This window comes from Lipomyces chichibuensis, assembly GCF_038497645.1.
Source record: "Lipomyces chichibuensis strain CBS 12929 unplaced genomic scaffold V1513scaffold_2, whole genome shotgun sequence".
NCBI classification, from domain to species: Eukaryota; Fungi; Ascomycota; class Lipomycetes; order Lipomycetales; family Lipomycetaceae; genus Lipomyces; species Lipomyces chichibuensis.
The window spans coordinates 645,644-667,306 of record NW_027117454.1 but is presented as its reverse complement, the minus strand read 5'-3'; the positions used below and the strand labels follow the sequence as shown (position 1 = coordinate 667,306).

General features: G+C 48.9%; 8 protein-coding genes across 8 annotated transcripts; 4 read left to right on the top strand and 4 right to left on the bottom strand.

The window, feature by feature from the left end:
* Positions 1-488: 488 nt before the first annotated feature.
* On the top strand, positions 489-2,856 carry V1513DRAFT_436726 (uncharacterized protein). Its single transcript, XM_066896818.1, has 2 exons — positions 489-1,032; positions 1,085-2,856. Exons 1-2 carry the CDS (start codon positions 917-919, stop codon positions 2,376-2,378), a joined length of 1,410 nt encoding a protein of 469 aa, XP_066756306.1. The 5' UTR covers positions 489-916; the 3' UTR covers positions 2,379-2,856.
* A 200-nt stretch (positions 2,857-3,056) lies between these two features.
* Positions 3,057-5,523, top strand: V1513DRAFT_422796 (uncharacterized protein; the record flags this gene model as incomplete). Its single annotated transcript, XM_066895998.1, has 2 exons — positions 3,057-5,012; positions 5,074-5,523. The coding sequence occupies 2 exons, from the start codon at positions 3,057-3,059 to the stop codon at positions 5,521-5,523; spliced, it is 2,406 nt and encodes an 801-aa protein (XP_066756305.1).
* V1513DRAFT_436723 (ESCO1/2 acetyl-transferase-domain-containing protein) lies at positions 5,248-6,785 on the bottom strand. Its single transcript, XM_066896817.1, has one exon. The coding sequence runs from the start codon at positions 6,700-6,702 to the stop codon at positions 5,614-5,616; it is 1,089 nt and encodes a 362-aa protein (XP_066756304.1). The 5' UTR covers positions 6,703-6,785; the 3' UTR covers positions 5,248-5,613.
* A 187-nt stretch (positions 6,786-6,972) lies between these two features.
* Positions 6,973-7,491, top strand: V1513DRAFT_373279 (Tat binding protein 1-interacting; the record flags this gene model as incomplete). The annotated part of the gene is made up of 2 exons (XM_066894811.1): positions 6,973-7,333; positions 7,391-7,491. 2 exons carry the CDS (start codon positions 6,973-6,975, stop codon positions 7,489-7,491), a joined length of 462 nt encoding a protein of 153 aa, XP_066756303.1.
* Positions 7,492-8,650: 1,159 nt separating this feature from the next.
* V1513DRAFT_429203 (uncharacterized protein) lies at positions 8,651-10,806 on the top strand (the record flags this gene model as incomplete). The annotated part of the gene is made up of 4 exons (XM_066896314.1): positions 8,651-8,792; positions 8,819-8,914; positions 8,994-9,115; positions 9,172-10,806. 4 exons carry the CDS (start codon positions 8,651-8,653, stop codon positions 10,804-10,806), a joined length of 1,995 nt encoding a protein of 664 aa, XP_066756302.1.
* A 1,507-nt stretch (positions 10,807-12,313) lies between these two features.
* V1513DRAFT_456367 (uncharacterized protein) lies at positions 12,314-13,613 on the bottom strand (the record flags this gene model as incomplete). The annotated part of the gene is made up of 4 exons (XM_066899567.1): positions 12,314-12,547; positions 12,600-13,227; positions 13,277-13,525; positions 13,549-13,613. 4 exons carry the CDS (start codon positions 13,611-13,613, stop codon positions 12,314-12,316), a joined length of 1,176 nt encoding a protein of 391 aa, XP_066756301.1.
* Positions 13,614-14,521: 908 nt separating this feature from the next.
* On the bottom strand, positions 14,522-16,214 carry V1513DRAFT_436706 (uncharacterized protein). The gene is made up of 4 exons (XM_066896816.1): positions 15,540-16,214; positions 15,183-15,479; positions 15,058-15,126; positions 14,522-14,997 (listed from the first exon to the last, which is right to left on the bottom strand). The coding sequence occupies exons 1-4, from the start codon at positions 15,876-15,878 to the stop codon at positions 14,788-14,790; spliced, it is 915 nt and encodes a 304-aa protein (XP_066756300.1). The 5' UTR covers positions 15,879-16,214; the 3' UTR covers positions 14,522-14,787.
* Positions 16,215-16,368: 154 nt separating this feature from the next.
* V1513DRAFT_456365 (uncharacterized protein) lies at positions 16,369-21,598 on the bottom strand (the record flags this gene model as incomplete). The annotated part of the gene is made up of 11 exons (XM_066899566.1): positions 16,369-16,873; positions 16,926-17,228; positions 17,284-17,621; positions 17,671-17,948; positions 18,001-18,113; positions 18,164-18,574; positions 18,628-19,147; positions 19,198-19,734; positions 19,788-20,885; positions 20,933-21,286; positions 21,337-21,598. The coding sequence occupies 11 exons, from the start codon at positions 21,596-21,598 to the stop codon at positions 16,369-16,371; spliced, it is 4,719 nt and encodes a 1,572-aa protein (XP_066756299.1).
* Positions 21,599-21,663: the final 65 nt, after the last annotated feature.

The window sequence follows — 21,663 nt, the reverse complement described above, 5'->3', positions numbered from 1 at the left end:
ATTGTTCCCGTCGTCACACACGTGGAGACCACATCACAGTCTAACTATGCAGCATTGTGGATGTTGAGTCGTGTGGTGGTGGTGGTGCTGTTGGTCGAGACTAAGAGTGCACATTATATGACAAGGGCATATTTAATATTGGCTGCTGCTATCGAGGATTCGTTTGCTTTTCAGTGAGGCCTTCGGTAGCAGCGGCTTCACTTAACAAGTGGACCTTTTTTTTAATGCTCCTGACAAGGCACGCCAGGGCAAGGCGAGTGAGTGTGCCTCTTTTTGTGCCTCTAGTTCGCGTCGTGCTTCGAACGCATTTTTTTTGACGACTCGACGTAGATCGCACCCAAAATGCGGCGAAACCGTTCGCGTGCGAGCTGATGTGCAGTGGCGTTTGCCCAGTTGGGAATATCTACAAGGAGCACAACTCCCACGCGATTACTGCACTTGCTCCGCATACGCACTTGATCAGTGCGCACGAGTCTGTCGCCGCGTCCCTGGCACAAGTGCAAAAATGGTAGTACAAATGAGGCACATAAGTCTACCCCACATTTCGGTAGAGCGCCACACTGGTGCCTGCGCAGGAACGCCAGCTTGTTCTGGGGCCGAGACACAGCCGTTCGCTTTGTCCGATTAGTGTATCTAATGCTAGGCTTACGATGGAAATATACAAAGCCTATTTCGCACCATTGCCCCCAGAAGAACCAACATTCACTAGCCGTGTCCGGCGCGCGGTCAAAAGAAAACAGTTTTGCTCGCAACCCTTCTCAAGCTTAGCGTGCCTGTCATCTGCCATCCGTCCACTTCTTCTCGTCGCAAGCTGTCACTCCGCGTTCATCTCTTCCACGTCGCGTCCCATCACTATATTTATTACCGGTCCGCCATTTCTCTGCTGCTGCTACTCGTCGCTAGCTTTCCCTTCATCATGTCGACGACGTCGCGTCGCTCGAAATCGCGTCCGCCTAAGGTCTTCCAGTGCTCTGGCTACGGCAACTGCCACATGACCTTTACGCGTTCCGAGCATCTCGCCCGCCATATTCGGTATGTCCTGTTCTTCTGTATCCCTGCATTGCAGTCTGTTCTGACCTTTTAGGAAACACACTGGCGAGCGTCCGTTCAGATGTCACTGCAACAGAACTTTTTCGCGCCTCGATAATCTCCGCCAGCATGCCCACACCGTTCACGCAAACGAGGCTATCGTGCCCACTACCACTCCGCTCGGCATAGTGCACCAGCCCGTGTCAGCTCCGACGACACCAATGTCGGCGCCAGTGCCCGGCTACCCAAGCCAACACCTACTCACGGGCCAGCTGCAGCCTGTCGTCCAGCATCCACAACCTCTCGAGCCTCGTGATACGCTCCCGCCCCCCTCGTCCCTCACACTCCCCACTCCGTCACGCTTTCGTCCGAATCAGCACCGGCCTGGTCCGCTCATCCTCCATCCTCACACGAACGAGACCGGTCAACTGACACCTCAGATGCCGCAATCCGGTCCAGGCTCGCCCCCGGTCTCGCCTGCCTCCGGACTGCAGCCGCCCACTTCCGCCCGATCCGCCCATACGCCAACGTCCCCTCTCTACCCACTCCCGTCCCCTGTCTCGCGAACAGGCGCCGCGCGTCATCACTTCTACGCTCCGCCCTCGGCGTCTTCGATATCGGAGGCTTACTCACCGGCAGCACCCCGATTTGCGGCCCCGACCAACTTCACGCCGCCCTCGAGCGCGACTGTGCCGCCGCCGAACTACGACGCAGACTATTACTACTACCGACAAGAATATGGCAGGAGTAATGTCAGACCTGAGAGCGGAGAGGACGAGGAAGATCGCGGTCGTAGGCGCACTTGGGGACCTGTAGCGGGCCACTACGCCATCGAACTCCCGCCACCAGTTCCGTCCCAGCTATATGCGCCTGCCCAACCGTCGTACCCTACCCAGCCCCAACATCAGGTCCCGTACGACGCGCATAGACGGGCTGGACCTCCAGAATACGCCATGTATTCCTACGACTACCGCCAGCCGCCGCCGCCGCCGCCGCCGCCGCAGCAACAGCAGCAGCAGCAGCAGCAGCAGCAGCAAAATTACAGCTACACCCAGCAGCCGATGAACGGATACCAGCCGTCGATCCGTCATGCGCAGACCATGTCGTCCGGGAGCGAGGCCAGTGTCACTTCGAACGGGTCGGAGCCGTATTACGTCACGAGACGGAGAAGTAGTCTGCCTGACGTGCTTCCCGCTCCTAATGTCCACCAGGACCGGCCTGTCTTGCCGCCAATGCGCACAAACTCGACGGCGGGAAACGACAGGTCGAAGGATAAGTCTGGAAATGGCGACATGAAGGGCATGAATGCGTTGCTCGAGGCCGCGAGCATGGCTGGCTTGGCTGCCTGAGGAAGTAATGCGATGGCACGATACGATGCGATTATTTTTGGGACTTTTGGCGTTTAATGCGGTACACTTTCCCGAGCATAAGTTGATGTCTTCGGAAAAAAGTTTGTATTTTACGGTCTTTGGAATAGTGTTTCTTTCAGAATTGTGTATAAATATATTTTGCTTTTTGGGGCGTATTATGGTATAGCGCGCATTGTGTTGATAATGTTACTGTTGTACTAGTTGTTATGGATTCATAGTACGTTCGTTATGGCGCTGATTAATTGTGGTTCTCTACTTTTGGTATTATTTGTCTGTAATTCCGAATGAGTAAGAACGGCTGATACAATGGGGTGGTGGGTGGTGCTGTTGTTGTATAGGGACTGATAAGTGATAAGATTAGTAAATGGAATTATTGTGTATTCTATATACGTATATATGCCACAGTAGTTAACTTTAATGCCATAGTGGCAAGGTAATGATTTGAATACATCATGCAGTTACTCTAAATAAGTTAATGGTCTTAAAAAGAAGCTTAATGGGGTCGACGGAAGTGTCTCCAAGGTTTGAAGATAGCGCCGCATGTCTCGTGGAGTCGTCTTTACACTGCATACTTTCTTCGCCTTAAAAATCAAATACCACCCGCCTGCTCCCTCCCTCTACCCTCCTCTTCCATCACCTCAAAATACCGCTTTCTCAATGGCGGCAAACCCCATTACCTCATCGCGGACAACAGCAGCATCCCTCCCGCTCGATCTCCCACCTCAGCGGCCGCAGGCCCCCCCAGACCCGAACCCACCTATCGCAGAATTCCCGATCCTGGCTGTCCGCCGTCACCTACAACCATCGCTATGGGCCTCCTGTCTCGACTGCTGGTGCGCTATGACCGAATACTTCATCGCACAACCTCAGACCGCTTTCGAACGTGCGACACATCTCATTAGATTCCTGCAAACATATGTCTCGCTGTCACGGGACACAGACTCGGAAGGCAATACAACACTGGGCCCCGAAACGCGAGCGGATTTCGACGAAATCCAGGATCCGATGGCGCGCCTGTTACGACGGAACGTATTCGTGCTGCTGTATCGACAATACACCCTCTCATCTCACGTCAGCAATCTCGACATGCTTTGGGGCTTCGTGAGACTCTACGCGCGCGGTAACCACGCTGCCATTCACAAAGTCATCAAACATCTCGGTTTTGCCGCTCTTCCAACGACACCGATGGCGACGGCGGCAGACGGCAGGAACGGGCAGCAGCAGCACGATACAGTTGCGACCGACAGGTTATGTCAATTTATCCTTGACCGCATCGAATCTGGAAAATTCACGGTTGAGGAGCTCCACGCTGTTCAAATCCTGCTTCGGGATCCGCAGATCGCGCAGGCGTGGGTGACGCTGCGTCCCTGGTTTGCGACACTGAAATCCATCGCCAGCACGGCGAAGCCACAGGCGGATCCGGCATCTCCAGTCTCGCCGGCGGAAATAGCTATAAAGGTTGCGTTTCTTTCATTCGTTGGACTCGCGGCCGCCAAGCCGGAAGCTGCTGTGACCATATTCGATGCGCTGCGCACGCAACTGCCGCCACCGCAGGACGTTAAACGGGGAGAGCTCCTACCCTCGCTCGTCGTACGCACAAAACTCGTTGCGCGGATAAGGCATATAGCTGAATCGAGCGTCGACGGAGGGTGTTTGAACGTCGTGGTAATCGCGCTCGAGACAATCAAGCTGAAATTACCACCCGCCACTATCTCCGGCATATCCTCGTGCTTCCGCAAATCGGCAACACGAAAGAGTGTCCGTGCTGCGAAACGGCACATAAAGAAGACGGATGTCGACGCAATTGCAAACGTTCTCGATATCGATGACGCAAGGAAGGTGAAGGAGATTAAAGAGATTTTCCCGCATCTGGCGGAAAAGTATGTCGTTACGTTGCTGGCCGCGAAGAACAATTCCGTCGAAGAAGTGTTGCGGTATCTTGTCGAGCAGACGCCGGATACGAATGAGTGGCATGAGGAGATTGCTGAGGAAATCGCGTCATTAACGGTCAACCCGATTAGGGATGGCGATAATGATAATGGTGCGGAGGACGTTGACGATGACGATGACGATGACGACGCAGTCGAGAGACGCAGGTTTGAGAATTTGGAGTTTGCGCCTGGCACGGTGTACTACGGTCGGCGACCAGGTGGGAACGCGGACGACATGCTGGCACAAGGCACTACAGTTTCGGACAAGCAGAAAATTTTTGACAGTTTACGATTAATTTACGATGAGGATGAGGACGAACGAGATGATACTTATGACGATGTGGATGCGCTTGCGCACGTTTATGAGGATCCGGAGTTGGACTATAAGGACAAAGAGGAGCAGGCATCCACGTCCCAACTACCGCAGAAACCGGTAGAAAAGAGCAAAGGAAAACCGTGGGAAAACAAGAAAACAAAGAAAGAAATACAGCAGCTCAGGGACGAACAGGAGTACCAAAGCGCCGAGAACCCGAACGAGCAATATCTCTGGGGAATATACTCTGGTGACAAGTCCGTGTTTGAGACGAAGCAGCGCGGGACAAAGTTTAGATCTGAGATGAAGAACAGGACGAGTTGGACGGATGAGCAGTTGGAAGGGTGGGCTAAAGTTCTCGACCGTGATGTAAGTTTACTTGTTTCCATGTTTCATATGACGTGCTTAGGACTTACTAAAATGATGACAGCCTAAATTTCGGAAACGGCTTGAAGCAAAGTACATTTTTGCCGGAAACAGACCGATCGTAACTTCTACAGCCTACAATGAGGTTGTCGAGAAGTACGACCCTGACTCCGAGCCCGAGCTCGCAGACTCAGACAATGACTCTGATAACGACGCAGCGCCAACAAAGAATCTTTCGCGTCAGAGGGAAGTGTTACCGGTATACCAGATTCCGACCCAGTCGAAGCCAGAGAAGATTTGGGGCGGGAAGGCGGAGAAGAAGCGGCTGGAGCGATTGCAGGAAAAGCAAGAGCGAGACCGACGGTTGCAGGCCTTGATCAATGCTGGCCGAGGCGGACGAGGAGGGATTGGATATGGGACTGGAAGGGGAGGGGGGTGGGCGCATGCGAATCATAATCGGCGGGATGCGAGAGCGAATAAGATGCGCAAGGGGATGACTAACCCTGAGTATTAGGTTCTGTTGTAGATTTGTATCATTATGTATGTTATGTATGTATACGCAATGATAATTATCAATACTGTACAACGACCCAATGCAATGATATCATACTCTCTCGACATAGACTCTGATCTTCCGATGAATATTCATCTGACCTTGCACATCCTCCCCTTTCTTATCGCCCCGATCCTCACGCACCTCATCCTCAGTCATAGACACGCTGCACCACCGAGTAGCGACCCTGCAGCCACTCTCAGACGGCTGACTCCACCCCACACAATCCTTCCCGACCTCGAGGCCGTACACGAAATTCCGCCTCGCAGCGTCCAGCACCGCCTGTGCGACTCCCGTCCGGCGAGCAGAGTGCACAGTGTATATCCTCGAAATCCCCATAATCAGCCTCTCTTCCGATTGAGGCAGCACGCGTCCTGTGTCAACAGACATGAAATACCCAGCCTCTGCGCGCTCCACAAGACATAGCCCGACAATAACATGTGCCCCATTGCTTGGGGTATTCGGAACCTTGTTTTCGTTCGAGCAACGGCCCGCGACGCAGACAAAAACCGTCGCCTCCGCGCGGTGGGAAAGCGCTGCAAGATGCTCATCCGGAGCCGACAACTCGGAATTACAAAGTCGCAATGTGGCATCTACGCCTGTTTTGACAGAGCGCAGTGCCGTCGATCCAGACGATAATTCGCGCACAGCGAACTTGTAAATTGACGCCTTTCTCGCCGTGTTTGTCTCCCGGCGTTGTAAGTACACGGTCGCGACGGGAGTGTAGTGCGGCGGGATGCTGACGTCGACGCCGCCGATTGCTCGTGCGTGAAATCTCGAGTGAAGCCGTGTGTCGTCGGGGGAGAGGGTGTCATAGGACATGCCGCATTGCGAACACGTTGTTCGGTGGGGTTTATTCGACAGAGACAAATATGTTTGGACTTTGTTCTCCTTAGGGACGCTTTTCGCGGATTTCTTCGCTGAGAAAGTTGTTGCGGTTGCCTGTCGTATTCTGGACCGTTTGCTTGGTGGCGGCGGTGAAGATGGTGGTGTGGACGGGTTTGAATAGGAGAGGACTATGGTATCAGATGACGGACTCGCTGATGACGACGTATTTGGCAGGCTAGCGAGAGCGCGCCGACGTGACCGGTATGTCGCATTTGGTTGTCGAGGGCGGGGTGGTGTCTCCTGCTTCGACATCGAACAGGCGATGTTTTGCAAATGCGCGAACGTTGTGGTAGATTTGAAATTGAAGAAACGCTGCTGGTGGTGGAGTGTCTCGTCGAAAACGAACACGGTTGTTGACACGATTCGTTGACGCGTCGATCGGGCGTGGAGTACGACCCCCTCAAAAACACCAACGACGACGCGTCTTCAAGCGTCCTATCTGTGCGGACATTCACCACTTACGGGAACTCCACCATCAACAAAATCATTTGACATTGTTTATTTTGCATTCATCTCGCGCCAATGGGTCCCAAAAAGGAAAAACAGCAGGCCCCAACGGCGGACGAAGCAGAATCAAGAATCCTCTCATACATGACCTTGCAGAACCGGCCATACTCGGCCACGGACGTCTTCCAAAACCTGCACGGCGCGATGTCACGACCGCTCGTTAACCGCGCGTTGGCGGCACTGGAAGCAAGAGGACAGCTTGATGCCAAAACGTTTGGGAAGCAAGTGATTTATGTCGCAAAGCAGACTGACGGTGGTCCTGGCGGCGCGGAGGACGGGCAGGAGGAGAGGAGTGAGGAGGAGATTGCGAACGAGATTGAAGAATTGAAGGCCGAGGACGAGGCGCTGGGGAAGCAGGCTGCGAGGTTGAAGGCGGGTATGTTCGTTTGTTGAGAGGTTAATGGTGAGGGAGTATGTTGCTGAGATTAGGTAGACCTGAGTGAAGTGCAGAAGATGCCGAGGACAGACGAATTGATTTCTCGGAACGCAGAGCTAGATGCTCAGGTTCGCATATTCCATCTCCTCAATTTGTGAACAGGAAAGTTGAAGTGAGTCCCTAGATTGAGAAAGCGTCTAAACGGTTAGAACTCCTCGAATCGGCAGCATCAGGTAGCTCAGGCGCGCCACTGTTTTCCGCCGCGGACGTATCGAAAATGCGCACAGAGTTGGCCAAGATGCTTAAGGAATGGGCCAAACGACGAAAGATGGTTTGCCTATGCGAATATTACGTGTTTGAAATGATTCTAACGGTCGACGGCTAATAGTTTGTGGAAATGTGGAGCGTAATTCGGGAGAATGTGCCTGATTACAAAGATTTATGGGTGTGATTAGATGAGATAGATATAATTTCTGTGTACCGTTTACTGACGCAGGCCTAGGACGATCTGGGAATTGAGGACGACGTGGAGAGTAGTGAGGTGGTGCGCCAGTCCGCCAAAGTTTGAGAGTATGATTTTGGGTTGCTGTGTGTAGCTGAGAGGCATAGGACAGCTCTGCTTGGTGTAGCTACGTCTGTTTGAATTGCAACTGTATTTATAATTTTACAGACTCACCATCGCTGAATGTGCATGTGCACGTGCAATATAAGATAAGGTTGCGTTATAATATAGGGAGCCGAGATCGGTCGAGACACGCAATATATCAGATCGGAAATTAGTAGTAATAGGGTCTTACTGTTAACGATAGTTGCCAGCAGAGCTTAATATGGAGGCGACGCGACCACACAGACAACAGGCCAATCCTTGCTGCCCCTCCATCCAAATTGTCGTCGCTGTCCGATTCAAATAGTTGTCAGCTTTGCGTCCGAGTAACCGTTCGTCGGCTTTTTAGCACTAATATGCTGGAATGCAACATATGGGGATTAATCGATTAAACGGTCAAACAAGTACAGTAGTGCCGCGCCGCACACAACCTGGGGAAGCCCTAGCCCTGTCGCAACCAAAGCAGGCCACTCTGGCCCACACATGTCTTTATGCTGAGGGTGTGTTAAGGTTCACTATCGTCATGGGACGCTGCCTGTCGCAAGCGCGTATTGCATTAGCGGCTTGAATTGTGTGCGATTGTCAGCAAGCTATCGCGCTTAACTGCTACGTGGGTTACGGATAGACTCACACCGCCACCTTGGTTGTTGGTCGTTGCCCGCCACGCAACGCGCCGCCGCAATTAACTAACTGCTGGCTGTTCTTACCGATCAATGTCCTACTTCGTCCACACGAACATCAACGATCCGCTCCTGCTTTCCGCTGCTTACGCCGACGACGCTCTCACTCTGTCTGCCCAGCTCACTCCTCCACCACCCGCTCCCGTGTCTGCGCCGTCCAGCTTTACCCACTACTGTCCGCCACTTTTGTCCGTCGTCTAGCCCCAACGAACACAGCAACAGCAACGCCCATGCTAGGCTCCCAAGCCTCCTCCCAACCCGCCTTCCTCGAGGCCAGCCGGAGTCCCCCGAGCAAGAGTATGTTTTAGTAGCGGCCAGTCACTCTGGATCGTCTCGGAATCCTGCGTTCTTCTGATGACTGACTTGACTCCTCCAGATCTGTCCCATGTTCCCTGCAAGTTCTTTCGCCAGGGAACATGCCAGGCCGGAAACACATGTCCCTTCTCCCATTCCATCGACTCCCAGCTTGAACAGGCCCCGTGCAAGTATTTCCAGAAAGTGTGTCTTCTTTTAAATATACTTTACTGCGGTGCCATTGTCCTAACAATCTTTAGGGAAACTGCAAGTTTGGTGCAAAGTGCGCCTTGGCCCACATTCTCCCGGATGGACGGCGAGTGAATCATCGATCTCTGTCCCAGAACTATGGCCCTCTTCAGCTCGGCGCGCGCAACATTCTTCCCGACCTGAACACAAACTCCTACTCCAACAACCCATCTGCACTCGCCCGCTCACTCATCGCCCAACACAACCGTCAGCCTCCTCAGCCGACCCCGGCGCCGCCTTCATCCACTCAGCCGCTCGATATTCCAGAGTATGGTCTCGAATATGGCGCGTCGCCACCCCCAGAGAACTTCATGTCACCGTCGTCCGCCCGCACTCTGGGACCGTTGGACGTCCCGATGCCAGCTTCGTTAGAGTCAAACGGAATCTCGTACCTGGCGCGACATGGTCCTATTGCTGCGTCAGTACCGGCCAAATTCGGGTCCCTGGACGCTTCGCCTCCGCCATCGCTTCCACAGCAAAACACAGGTGTCGATCTCAGCGCTCTCTCGTCATCTCACACCATCAGATCGCTGTATATGTCAGCATTTGGCGTCGATTCAGAGCATGGCCTATCTTCGTCGCTGAAGAATGGTGTAATTGGCAGCAAGGCAGGATTCGTGTCACCTGGTCCCGACGAACCGACTTCCTCTAATTCTTCCCCACCACACGGTGCAAATACAGCTACAATGGCCTCTTCCGCGACTACTACTTCTGGTGTCCAACATAGACTCAATAACATGTCACACTCACCTTTCGGTATGGCTCCGACAGCGAATCCGCCGTCCAGTTTCGCCGGAAGGCGTTATGTCTCCTCCTCATTCCCTGCTCGCTCTTCTATATGGCGGGGCAGCACCAGTTTCACGCATGATGAGGACGACTTTTATACCAGCGCAAACGGCAGCTATCATGTCTCCAACGCAGACTCTTTCTCAGTCGACGATTCAGCGGCCAACACATTTGCGTACGAAGAAGACTTCGTTCCGTCGTCGCTTAATGAGTTACTCACTCCCCAAGAACGCCACCGCCGTGGATCTCGGCATGACGACAACACCCATACTGCTGAATATTCTTCTTCCATTTCGGGGCGATTGGGGAGCACTGGTGCGATTGGTGACGGCATCATTTCGTCTTCGCCCCGTGGGACTGGAATGGCTGAAAGTCCTCGATTTGGACAATTGTTCAACGGCTATCATGGAGGCGTGGTTACGAGTAACCCAAACAGCAACAGCGTGAGCGCTATTGGGTCTCCGTTGCGGTATTCCTCTTACGGTACTGCGTCAGCGACCACAACCGCTGGAGCGGATTCGAACGGTGCTTCATCATCTTTCTTATCCTCCTCGCCGCTCGCAACGTCGAAAAAATTCACAGGTGGTACGGTTCAGCGGACTCCAAGTGGCCGTAGAGTGGTTTCCTCTTCGACAGTTGTCATTGAGGAAGACGACGAAGAAGACGGCTCGCTTGTCAAAACGCGCAGTATCTTAAAATCCGAGGAAGACGAAGACGAGACGCAATTCATCATGGACGAAGAGCAACTCGACGCCAGCACCAATTCGAGCAGTAGACGCAGCCGGATAGATGGGACCGCTGACACAGACACTGTTGACGCCGTCGAAGGCAAGTTGAATGGACTCGTGCTTTCTCGATGAGGGTGGCGGTTGTCGTTGTTGTGAATCGGTTTATCTTCGTCTCCGTATATACGTTTGTCTTTGCATAATGGCATGGTAGTCTTCATCTGCATACACCCGGATTGTCGTTATTGTTTGGCTATTTTTATTCGCTTGTTATTTGATATAAATAGGGCTCGTTCTTTGTTTTATAAATTTGGGAACTCCTTTTGTCGATTCCTGTGGGGTTGCTTATATTGCTGGTTAATTCATCAACGAGATTATGAAGCTCTGGTTATGGGACAACGCTAACTAATAGAAATTGACGGAAATCAGAGTAGTGCGATGCCCATGACGGGTAGTGGGATTTCGGAATATTTAAAAGCAAAAGAATTTATTTATCGGTAATTTGTTTGATCTATTGGAAATGTAAAAGCACATCGGGATTGTTATCCGTTTATCTATCTGTCTCTCTTATTGACTACCTTTAATGTATTGGTTCTATTGACGTTGATACATGTAGTGATGTTTGAGAATAGGTGACATGGTTTATTGTATATCTATTGATTATTTTATTGTCGATTGTATTTAACTTTACTTTCGTATGTAATTAATTTGAAAGGTAATATCTTTTACATGTTCATAAGTTTACGATTATCATATAATTCCCCGACAGACTGACAGTCAATTCTGGCTGAATGGTGCACCTAAATGCAACTCTATTATTATGAAAAACCAACGCAGGCGCTGTCTAATCCTTAAGTCTCCAATCGGAGGTATATCAGTAACTATATGACCACAAAAGACTTAATTCAATCGTAACCCGAACCCTGGGAACGGCCGAAAGAACCGCTTGAACCCCAAGACAGAGCATGCATTCCTAATGCATGAGAAGAATGGAAGTGCACACCTTATGCACGAGCCGGGAATTGATCCGGAGCCCTCCGACTCGTCGAAATGGTACATCGACTTACTCCGAGCTGTATTATAGGGCCGGGCACCATAAGATACCGCCGGGTTTTGCCCATATCGCATATCGTATCGCCTTAGGTGATATTTTAGGCGATATTGATTTTATCGCCAAGTTGGCGCTAGAAGTATAAGTAGGGGTCGTAAGCTCCTTTGGATAACATCATTGACAAGAGTCTATTGAAGTAGGACATCCAGTTTTAATCGAGCTTGACCACCAAACCTATCCGTTTGTCTATACCAGATCCCAATGTCCAACAGATCCCTCCGCAGCAGATACAAGTCATGCGCCGGATACGATGGAAATGAAAGTAGCTGGTGAATCGCTAAATAACACTGCCCCGTCAGCCATAGCAATTTAGGCTTGACGTGACCCAGTCTTGCTGCTAGTGAACAGATCGGATGATTAAATTCAGTCTTTCGAGAATCAAAAATACCTCACAGCTACAATACATTGCAACACGGCTCATCAATCGCAAAGCTCTATAACAGCAGGCACAACAAGAGAATGAAATTATACTATCAGTTTTATAGAACACAGAACACACGATGGACAGATAAAGATATTAAAAAATCGGGGTCAGCATCCAGTGGACTCTAAGACCAAAAATTTATTCTTGACACGCTCGACGGCGGTCTCCAAGATCGCGGAACGGATATTTGCCTCAACCCAACTTTTTTGAAAGAAGTCTATTGGCGTGGCTAGAATTTCATGGCCATTCAAAACATGGCTTGGGACGCAGTCGCCAAGGACGACCTCCCCGAGGTTTGGCGGAATATCTTCAGGGCTGGATTGTCCGTCCCTTATGACTACCTGTATGTTGTACATTAGCTGTGGACCCTCGGTCTGCGAGTTCATCACTTACAAAGGACCGCGTAGGATAAAGTAATGTTCCTGGACGACAGTTCGCATCCTCGCAGCGAAAAGCCTCAATGACCACCTTCTCCAGTTTACCAAACCAAGTAATCCCGTCTCGCACTAACGGTCCAAAGGGGTTTTGACGCAGCTGATGACGGAGCTCATTTCTGGCTTGCTGGATGGCCGCCGCTGCTTCTTCTTCATTCGCAAAATACTGAACATCTGACTTTGCGCCACGAGGCCCTTCATTAAGACACATAGCAATGCCCAGACGGCAATGCAATGCGCATACACACCATGAAATAGCTTCTTGCAGACTTCTATAAGACTGCGACACGCCAACTTCAAATGCAACCATAAGATTCTTTTCGTCGTCATCATTGACCAGGTAGCGAAGGGCGCCATCCCATTCCCTGATTGTGAGTCCCCGTCCTGCTCGACTAGTCTTTGTGATATCGGTCGCTTGACGTACACGACGACGGATGTCTGCACTGATCCCTCCGCGAAGCAAAACATCATTACAAGAATGTGCAAGACTACCCACTAACTCGCCTACCATATCTCCATGGAGTGGGGTGGGAGCGGCGACGACGATGGCAATTTGCCGTGTGCTGTCATAGCATAGTCGGGGGTACCTGAGAGCATGCGTCAGCGACAGCTGGGTAGGCGACCTTGTTATCATACTTGTTTCCCTCGGTTTCAAGGAGCTCTTGCGCATATTCATATTCATCCCAACTTGCCGGGACTTCTATTTTCGCGTCCGGCGAAAGCGGACGTCTCACAACACCCATCAAAACGGACTGCTCCATGGGGCTACACTTGTGAAAAGCAGCTACTCTTGTCCTCGTAGTTAATACAGATTTGTGCACAGTTCTCTTGCTTCTCTTGGTTGCAGGCTGACTGGATATCTCACTTGTCTTCCTTGCAGGTTGGCTGGATATATATAATTCCGCAACATGACGCAGGGCCTGAGGGCCACGTGCAGCGGACTCAGTATTGTCAAGACGCCAATCACACTCATGGTAAAAATTTTCAGACAGATGGCGCCGGCGGATGATCAGAGGGTACAGGAATGCGAATGTTGAGAACACTGACAGTCTGAATGATACTAGTTGCGAGAATCAGTGACGAGCATATCAATCAGTTGTCATGGGCGATTTGAATCCAGACCGGGGGAGTACTGACACTTTGCAGCGCGAGGTAATTACTCTACTGATGGAACAAAAAGTGATGGCAGCTGAGCCGCACAGACAGATCAATTGTGACGTCATGAGCCCGGAGCTTCAAGCACAAGTTGTTCCTACCATGGTGTCATGCTTATTGAGCTTCGATTTACATATGTAATAGGATAGGAATGAAGTTATTGTCGTAAAGTCAGTTGCGGGATAACAGCGTGTTTTCCAGGGCCAGTCGGAGAGCATCCAGTGCATGTCTATGGATACGGACATGGATAAGGAAAATTTGGCCTGGATATTATCCGTGCCGATCCCTAATTCACGTCGGATTAGATCCCCGATTAAAAGTCAGGTGCAAGAGCAAGAATAGACCTGTCACTTCGCCAAATCCAAACCAAGATGGCGCCAGAGCCATCATCGGCGACAGCAGTAAAAGTTGTTGTGCGATGATCGCAGGGATGCAAGAAAGAAAGGTGTCGACGTTGTCGACGAATACTTTGGCGGACTCCATTGTCGAAAGTCGTTCTTGCTAAAACTGTGGCAAAGTCGGCCACCTTGCCAAGAATCGCAGGCAAAGAATGGTGTTTAGCAAAATGGACATTATTTATTAGCGCGGAATTCGCATGCCCTCGCCAATTACAACGATTTAAAGTTTCAAACCGATGTTGTTCATTGCGGTTTAGGGCCATTTGTTTGACTTGCCCGGCAATCTCATATCCACAGCTTGGCCCGGCGACTACTTTTTTTTTAACATGCATAATATTTTGAAACTAGCTATACAATGGCAGGAAAATAGCTTTCTTATGATATAGAATATTTGCGCGGTACTTTCAGACCAGGTATGCACGAGTTATTGAATAATCACCTTGTAATCTGAACACATTATTACCGTCTAAAACGCAACCGATTTTTGAACACAATACCAAAATGTTTCGTAACTTCAATGCCAACTCACTGTCCACAAAAAAGGTCTCAACATCACCATGCGTTCAATTCAACGCTAACCCACACAAATCAGAATCAATACATCTCAGTCTCATTTTCCAACATCTCCCAGAGTCGTTTGCCAGTGTCCCGTTTCTCTAATCCTTCCTGGATACTTCCGCGTGGGATACCGAATCTGCCCCACGGGACGAAATATCCGCCGTTATGAGACTGGCTGATGTCAGGGGAGAAGCCGACGAAGATTTCGGTTAGTGCACCTAGACGGGGGTCGAATGATAATAATGCCTGTATGTGATATTTCCGTTAGCAAAGTCGGCAAAGTTTAAGGTTCTTTGAGTTGCTTACGGAAAGCTTTTGGTGCCAGGGAGGTCTGCTTCGGAATAAATTTGATTTTAGATGTCCTGGATTTAGTGACTAAATGCTTATGTCAGCTAAAACATATCTAATTGCGCTGGCTTATCAAAACTTACTAAACTCAAAACACCAGTCCCCCGAATTCTCTTCGCCATTTCGTAGCCAAGAATAATATCCCCTGCCTTGCTCTGCGCGTACTTCAAAAACATCGACCCCTCAGTTTTCTCAAAGTTGACGTCATCCCAGTTAATCCCGTCGGGAGACGGCGCAAAGTTATTCGCATCCGATGCAACCCACATCACCCTAACCGAATCCACTGGGGCGTCTTTGGCAGATTCTATGATTGTCGGGGTGAGGTACCTGTTTAGTAGGAAATGCCCTACGACGTTAACACCCCATTGCAATTCGTATCCCTGCACCCATTAGCACCTACTTCAAATCTTCTTACTCCTTAATAAATTCAATAAGCACACCTGAATAGTTTTAGATCCCTTCGGCGGCATCATAACACCCGCATTGTACCAGACGGAATCCAACTTCTTCGTCTTTGACAACAGCTCCTCGACACCAGGTTTAATCGACGGCAGATCTGCGAGATCCATTAAAATCAACTCCATACGTCCCAGACTCGGAGCTTTTGTCCCAATAGCGGGTGTCTCCATGATCTTTTCCTTGACTTCAAGGAATAACTCGCGGTTGCGGGCGGCGACGTAGACCGTCGCGTTTTTCCAGAATAAAATCCGGAGGAGCTCGAGACCTATTCCGGCAGTCGCCCCGGTAATGAGATATATCTGTCCAATACCAATTAGCATCAATTGAATCGACGAATCGAGTGATTCTGACGTAGTTGCTCGAAAGGCGTGATGAATATATTATACCTTGCCGGTAAGATCTGGCAAATCGCTCTCAGTGAACTTTGGGCTCGGAGGGTACACCTCCGTGATCGTCTGCCACAAAAGACTCATTGTCGGCCCGGTAGAAGTTCTTGTCAGAGACGACCTTTGCTACGCGTGGCTGTATATGTATGGATGTGGTGATAACGTTTCGGAGTTGGTCGCTTGTGTTCCGTATCGATGCCGAGCTGTCCGAAGTCCCAATGGTGGGAGATAAGTACATTATTAAGGTCACAAGCCCACTGGTTTTTATGTCCTCACGCCAGACTGAAGAAAATTCCTCTGAAACTTATCGCCTACGTAGGATTAAGGTGGTCTTCGTGCTCATAGAGATGTCATATGTTAAATAAAATGTACTTTAAATTAATGCCAACAAGCCCAACCTATCCGAAACGCCTCTTACACCAATTTACCATGCTAAGTCATCACGACTCAAAACCTGCTTCTCAAACACCTCCGAAATCTTTCTGCTATATCGAACCTTCGACGTTGCCCTCACCCTTGAAAAATATACCGGACAATCTTGTGAAACACATGCGACATCTTCAGCCCTTGAAATCCTTGCACAGGATCTGCAAACATCTAACAAATTGCACAAGTTGCGCTGCAAATTAATGCCACGAGATTGCAAGATATAATAACTCTTCGCAACATCGGCCTTGCAGTAAGCACAAATCAAACTATTGGATGCGTCGTTGACTTGACAAACAATACAAAGCGATGATTTCATGTAGGAATGGATTAGACTTCTCTTCGAAACCGAGTCGCTATCTTGGAGTTGATGGGGGATGCGTATTATTTTGGGCATTTCGTCATACCAAGATCGTACACTGACTCCAATCAAACTGAAAATCCTATCCAGTGGCGGAATAATATTTTTTGTAATATAGTAGTCGGAGTCCAGAAACATGTTACTACATTAAATTAGATCAACCCATTCCGCGAACTGCAAATCCAATATCTTACTTATCCATTAACAATGTCTCTGGGGGAACACAGCGATCGACAAGCCTGCTGCCCAGAGCACCCGCTATGACAACGTATGGTACACGTTCTCCATACTGCGGTTCAGCACGAGGATCTTCCTGCATTTTTCTTGCACTGATCATTGCGCCTGGAGGAAGCAAACCTCGTTCACTGTACGTCCCCATTCTGACCTCTTTGGCAAAGCAGAAATCTTGGATAGATACGTGGCCACTCATAATCTTGGTACATTGATCTTGCACGTATTCCTTGACAGCCGACAGATCAGACGTTCGGAATAAAATCCTGCATCATTAGTAAAACGAATCAATATATAGAGCTACAGCTACACACTACTCACTTCAAAGCCTTCTCTTCAATCTTCTGCTCTGCGGGGGTGCCGTCTCTTCTGACGGTCTCAGTTCCTTTTGCATCGAATATGGGTTCCTTCTGATCTTTCGTTTCATACGAAAATCCGACGTACCGCTTTTTTGCTAGCAAAACACAGGGCAGATACACTTTTTCCATTTTTAGTTTTATCGGTCGGGGATTCATTCTCGTCACTGTCTCGGATATTTCCTTTCCGATGTCAAAAGCCTGATCTTTACTCTTTCCAGGAAGATGAACGAACAGACTATCAGTATCACCGTAGGCAACATGTGCGCCCCATCTCTCCGTTGAATTAATCAACTCAATGGACTATAATTGATGTTAGTCGGTTCTCACTATTAAAGAGTGTCCTACTTGCCCGCTCCAAAATCTCTCGGCCACTTGAAACAATCGCATCAGCAATCTCCGCACACGGCATTCTCCCTGAGAATGACGCCGACGTATATCCATATGTAACGTTTGCAATGTACTTCAACGCTAGCTGCCTATTGTTCAACAACTTTCTGAGTCCGTCACTATCTGTATCTTTCATTTCATTTTTAACCATGACTCGTGTCTCCAAAATTTCCGTTAGCATCTTTGCCAGAAGGGAGCGCCGAATGGATTGCTTGACAAAAATGAGACCATTAGGTGACACTAGATTACGTTCAGCAGATATCGCAAGAATATAAACGCTTAAAACACCCACCCGTAAGGTAGTCTTTCAGAAGACTCAAGATGCCATCAGGGAGATCCAAGCTCGTCACCCCTAGCTTATTTCGACCTCGCCATGAGTCCACGCGGCCAAGACATGTCGAGTAACTGTACAAATTAGAGAGAGTTTGACATTAACCACGAACTCAGATACTCACCAGTAATTATGCGCAATCATGATCGATGGATACAGTGACTGGAAGTCTAGAACTACAACCGGGCTCGTATAGAAGTTTGACTTGGGCTCCATAACCAGAGGCAGGGCCTCGAGAGCGTTTTGGCCACCGACCATCCGACGGCTCGGTGCGATCAGCATGAAGTTTTCGGCTTTGGCAATGCGACCCATAAGAGACTCGACCTTAAATTGAGACCCACGAGATATTACGGAGTAGAAGTCGACACCTAGAAGACGTGCTTGCTCGCTTGTTCGTTCAATTACTTCCTGATCCTTTAGCAATTCCAGATTGAGGCTTGCACGGCTAATATAGTACTGAATTGCTCTAGCAACCTGCCCGGCTTCTCGAGATTGAAGCCATTTCGAAAGATCTTGATTGGTATAGAATGGGACTCTAAATAACTATTAATCCTCCACGCCAATATCATTTTAAGGCAAAGTTCGCACCTTTTCTTTAGTATCTGAAACGCACAGTTCTGCATTGTATATTGCAGCAGATTAACTGAGTTCCTTAATAGCCGCCAAACATTAAACACATGTCTCCCAGTAATTTTGATGGAAGACGCATGAGCAAATCCCCATCGATCGAAATTTCCGTTGTTGGCCTTGACTGTCTTGACCCTAGAAAATTCGTCCTGCAAGTCGTACTCAAACCGATGGTGCACCCTCTCAATGATATAACCCCACGACGAATTCTGAACCTCATAACCGGCAAAAACATCTGGGTCTAGTCTTCTGATGGTGTCAATCAGGCAATTAATGAGATCCAATTCGTCGGACACAACCGTGAGGGTCTCCTGATCGAACTGTTTCTTCAATCTTATTATATCCTCCTCATTGTCGGAAACTATTATTATACCCGTCGCGAGCTCATCGTTCGCTTGTCCCTGCGATGGCTGAAAAATCCAGGTAAGAAATGCGATTGGATCCTTCTGTGGATTGGGAACCAGACGGTCCTGAGTATTCGCTACCAAAATTAGTACCGATGGCACAATAAATGTCAAAATTTTCACATACCATGCACTTCCAGACTAAAAACCGACATCGTAATTGATGACCTAGCATACTCATTTCGTCTTCTTTGGGAAAGATTAGGAGATGCATTTTGCGTAGGTCCATCGATCTGGGAATGTATTGTTTTGTTGCTGGTCGCGAACATCGCGTCCTCCTTCCCAGATTGCCATTGGTTGGTCCATTTTTTAACTTCGGCCGCAGATGGCGGTACAATGCCGTATTGCCATACTCGAAATCGACTGCCTCCATCGCCATGTGCATTTTTCTCTGAGTTCTCTAATCCTGCGGCAAATTCTGGCAAGTACAGAGCCGATCCTCCAAGTAACTTGAACTCCTTTCCAGCATACTCGCGAGGTCGTAAAGGGACGTCCTTATCCAGACTGTAATACGCATCCCGATAAAGAACGCGAGGCTGACCAAAATCTTCTAAGGACCCCAAAATATTAGACGATACCATCGGAGAATCTGAGATCAGAAACAGCTTCTTTTTAATGCCAAATGCCATCATAATGTCGTTTCCCAGGAATTTGTGTCTCGAATCTAATTATTACGTTAGTAACAATTTAATGCTCGGAATCTGTCGAACTTTATACTCGGAGTGCTGGCCAATGATAAACGACGTAACATTTCTGGAGGTGATACAATACTGAGAGTCGTATCATAAGAAGTCTCAGCCTCAGCTTTCCCAGATTGACTACCATTTGCGGTGGAAGCGGATTCATCAAACCGCATTTTCTTCACCAAACTGTCATTTGACCTTTGTTCCTGAGACGATAATGTTTCTGCACTTTGTATATTTTTCACACTTGTCCCGAACTCGGTCATTGATGAGGCCCGCAAGGCTGGCTTCGGCGTATACTCTCGAGACAAATTTTGCGCTTGTTCAGCAGATTTGGTAACGTACCCAAAAGCTTTGATAACCAGCGTATGTGTGGCATCAACAGAGCCTTTCGTCTGCGACGACACTGTCAGATTAGAGTGACTTTGAGAATCTGAGCTTGAAGTCCCTATATTTTTTCGTTTCAAATATTTTTGAGCAGCTGGAACATCTTCAGAATCATCCTCTAAAAGAAAACGAACAGGTCGTGATTTCCTAATTGTACTGTTTTCGAGTTTGTCCAGATCCTCTGTGACAACATTCTCCCAAAAGCTCTCTTCATAAGTCTGCGACGAGCTTGATCCGGACAGTTCTGAGTGGGCAAACGAGAACATATTATCCAAAACCTCAAAAGCAGATGGCACCTTATCTTCTTCCCCAGTGCATACGCGATAGCTATTGTAAGACACAGCCTTACTGGCACACTCCTCTCTCTGGATCGACTGAAGTAGCTTGCCACGAAGTTCTTCCTCGTTTCGCCAACAACTTTCCTCACGCAATCCACTAGCTGACATAGAAGGAACATCTTTTGGAGGTACACGTCGCATTTTCCTTCGCCTTCGTTCATCCCTCCATAGCTCGGCCATACTATGCATAAATTTGAAGTCCGCTGGAATAGGATTGGTCCGTTCAATGAAGTCATGGTGCAAATTTCTCTCCTTAATGTCGTATCTGTTCATGATGTGCTGAGCCTGAACGTCAATCTCTAATGCACAATACGACGTTCGCGCGACAATCTCGGGACCAGAGATCATATGTGCCCGTATAGTATCTGTTGTCCACTCGAATGCCTTGACACCTATGCCAGCATACTCTAATAATATATCAGTATCAGTTGTAGTACACTTTTACTATACATACCTGGCACCGGAGATCGAAATCGTAGATTATTGACATTTACCCATCCACATCCAAACAGATTAAAATCCGCCATGAACTGCAGTATGTACGGCAATTGCGCCTCGTACACACGAACCGGAATTCCCAAAACAGCCGCATCGCGTAACAAATCAGCCAGCCGGCCCATAATACTTGGACTGAGCATATACACCTTCAAAAAATATTTCCACCCAATATGAAATCCATAGAAAGGAACACCCTTACACAGAACAATATTCGCCACAAAAGTGTTCCGTGCATCCTTGGAATTGTGCTGGAAAGACGCTCGTAAGGCATTATTGATGCTCATATACAATTCTTGAATATATTCGTCAACTGAATTATATTAGCTATATACACGACATATCAAGCAAGAACTCATATACCGTGCTGCTTGTCGAGAGACCCGGAATATTCGATGAATAAGTACGGAAATATCCCATGAATGTGGGCGCATACTTTCTGTCCCGAGTCCGAATTACCGAAAACCCTTATTATCGGAACTTTGCAAAATTCAAACTCCTCATTATCCCCTAATGGCGATATATTACGGTCATATGAGCTCGGTACTCCTTGATAGCAGTCGATGCAGTTTAATTGAAACCGGAACACAGGCTGAACGCCAGCCTGCTGCCCTCCGGTATGCATTTTCCGGAACCAATCAAATACTATGACATCACGTCATAGTCATGTATATCAGCAGTGGCTCCGAC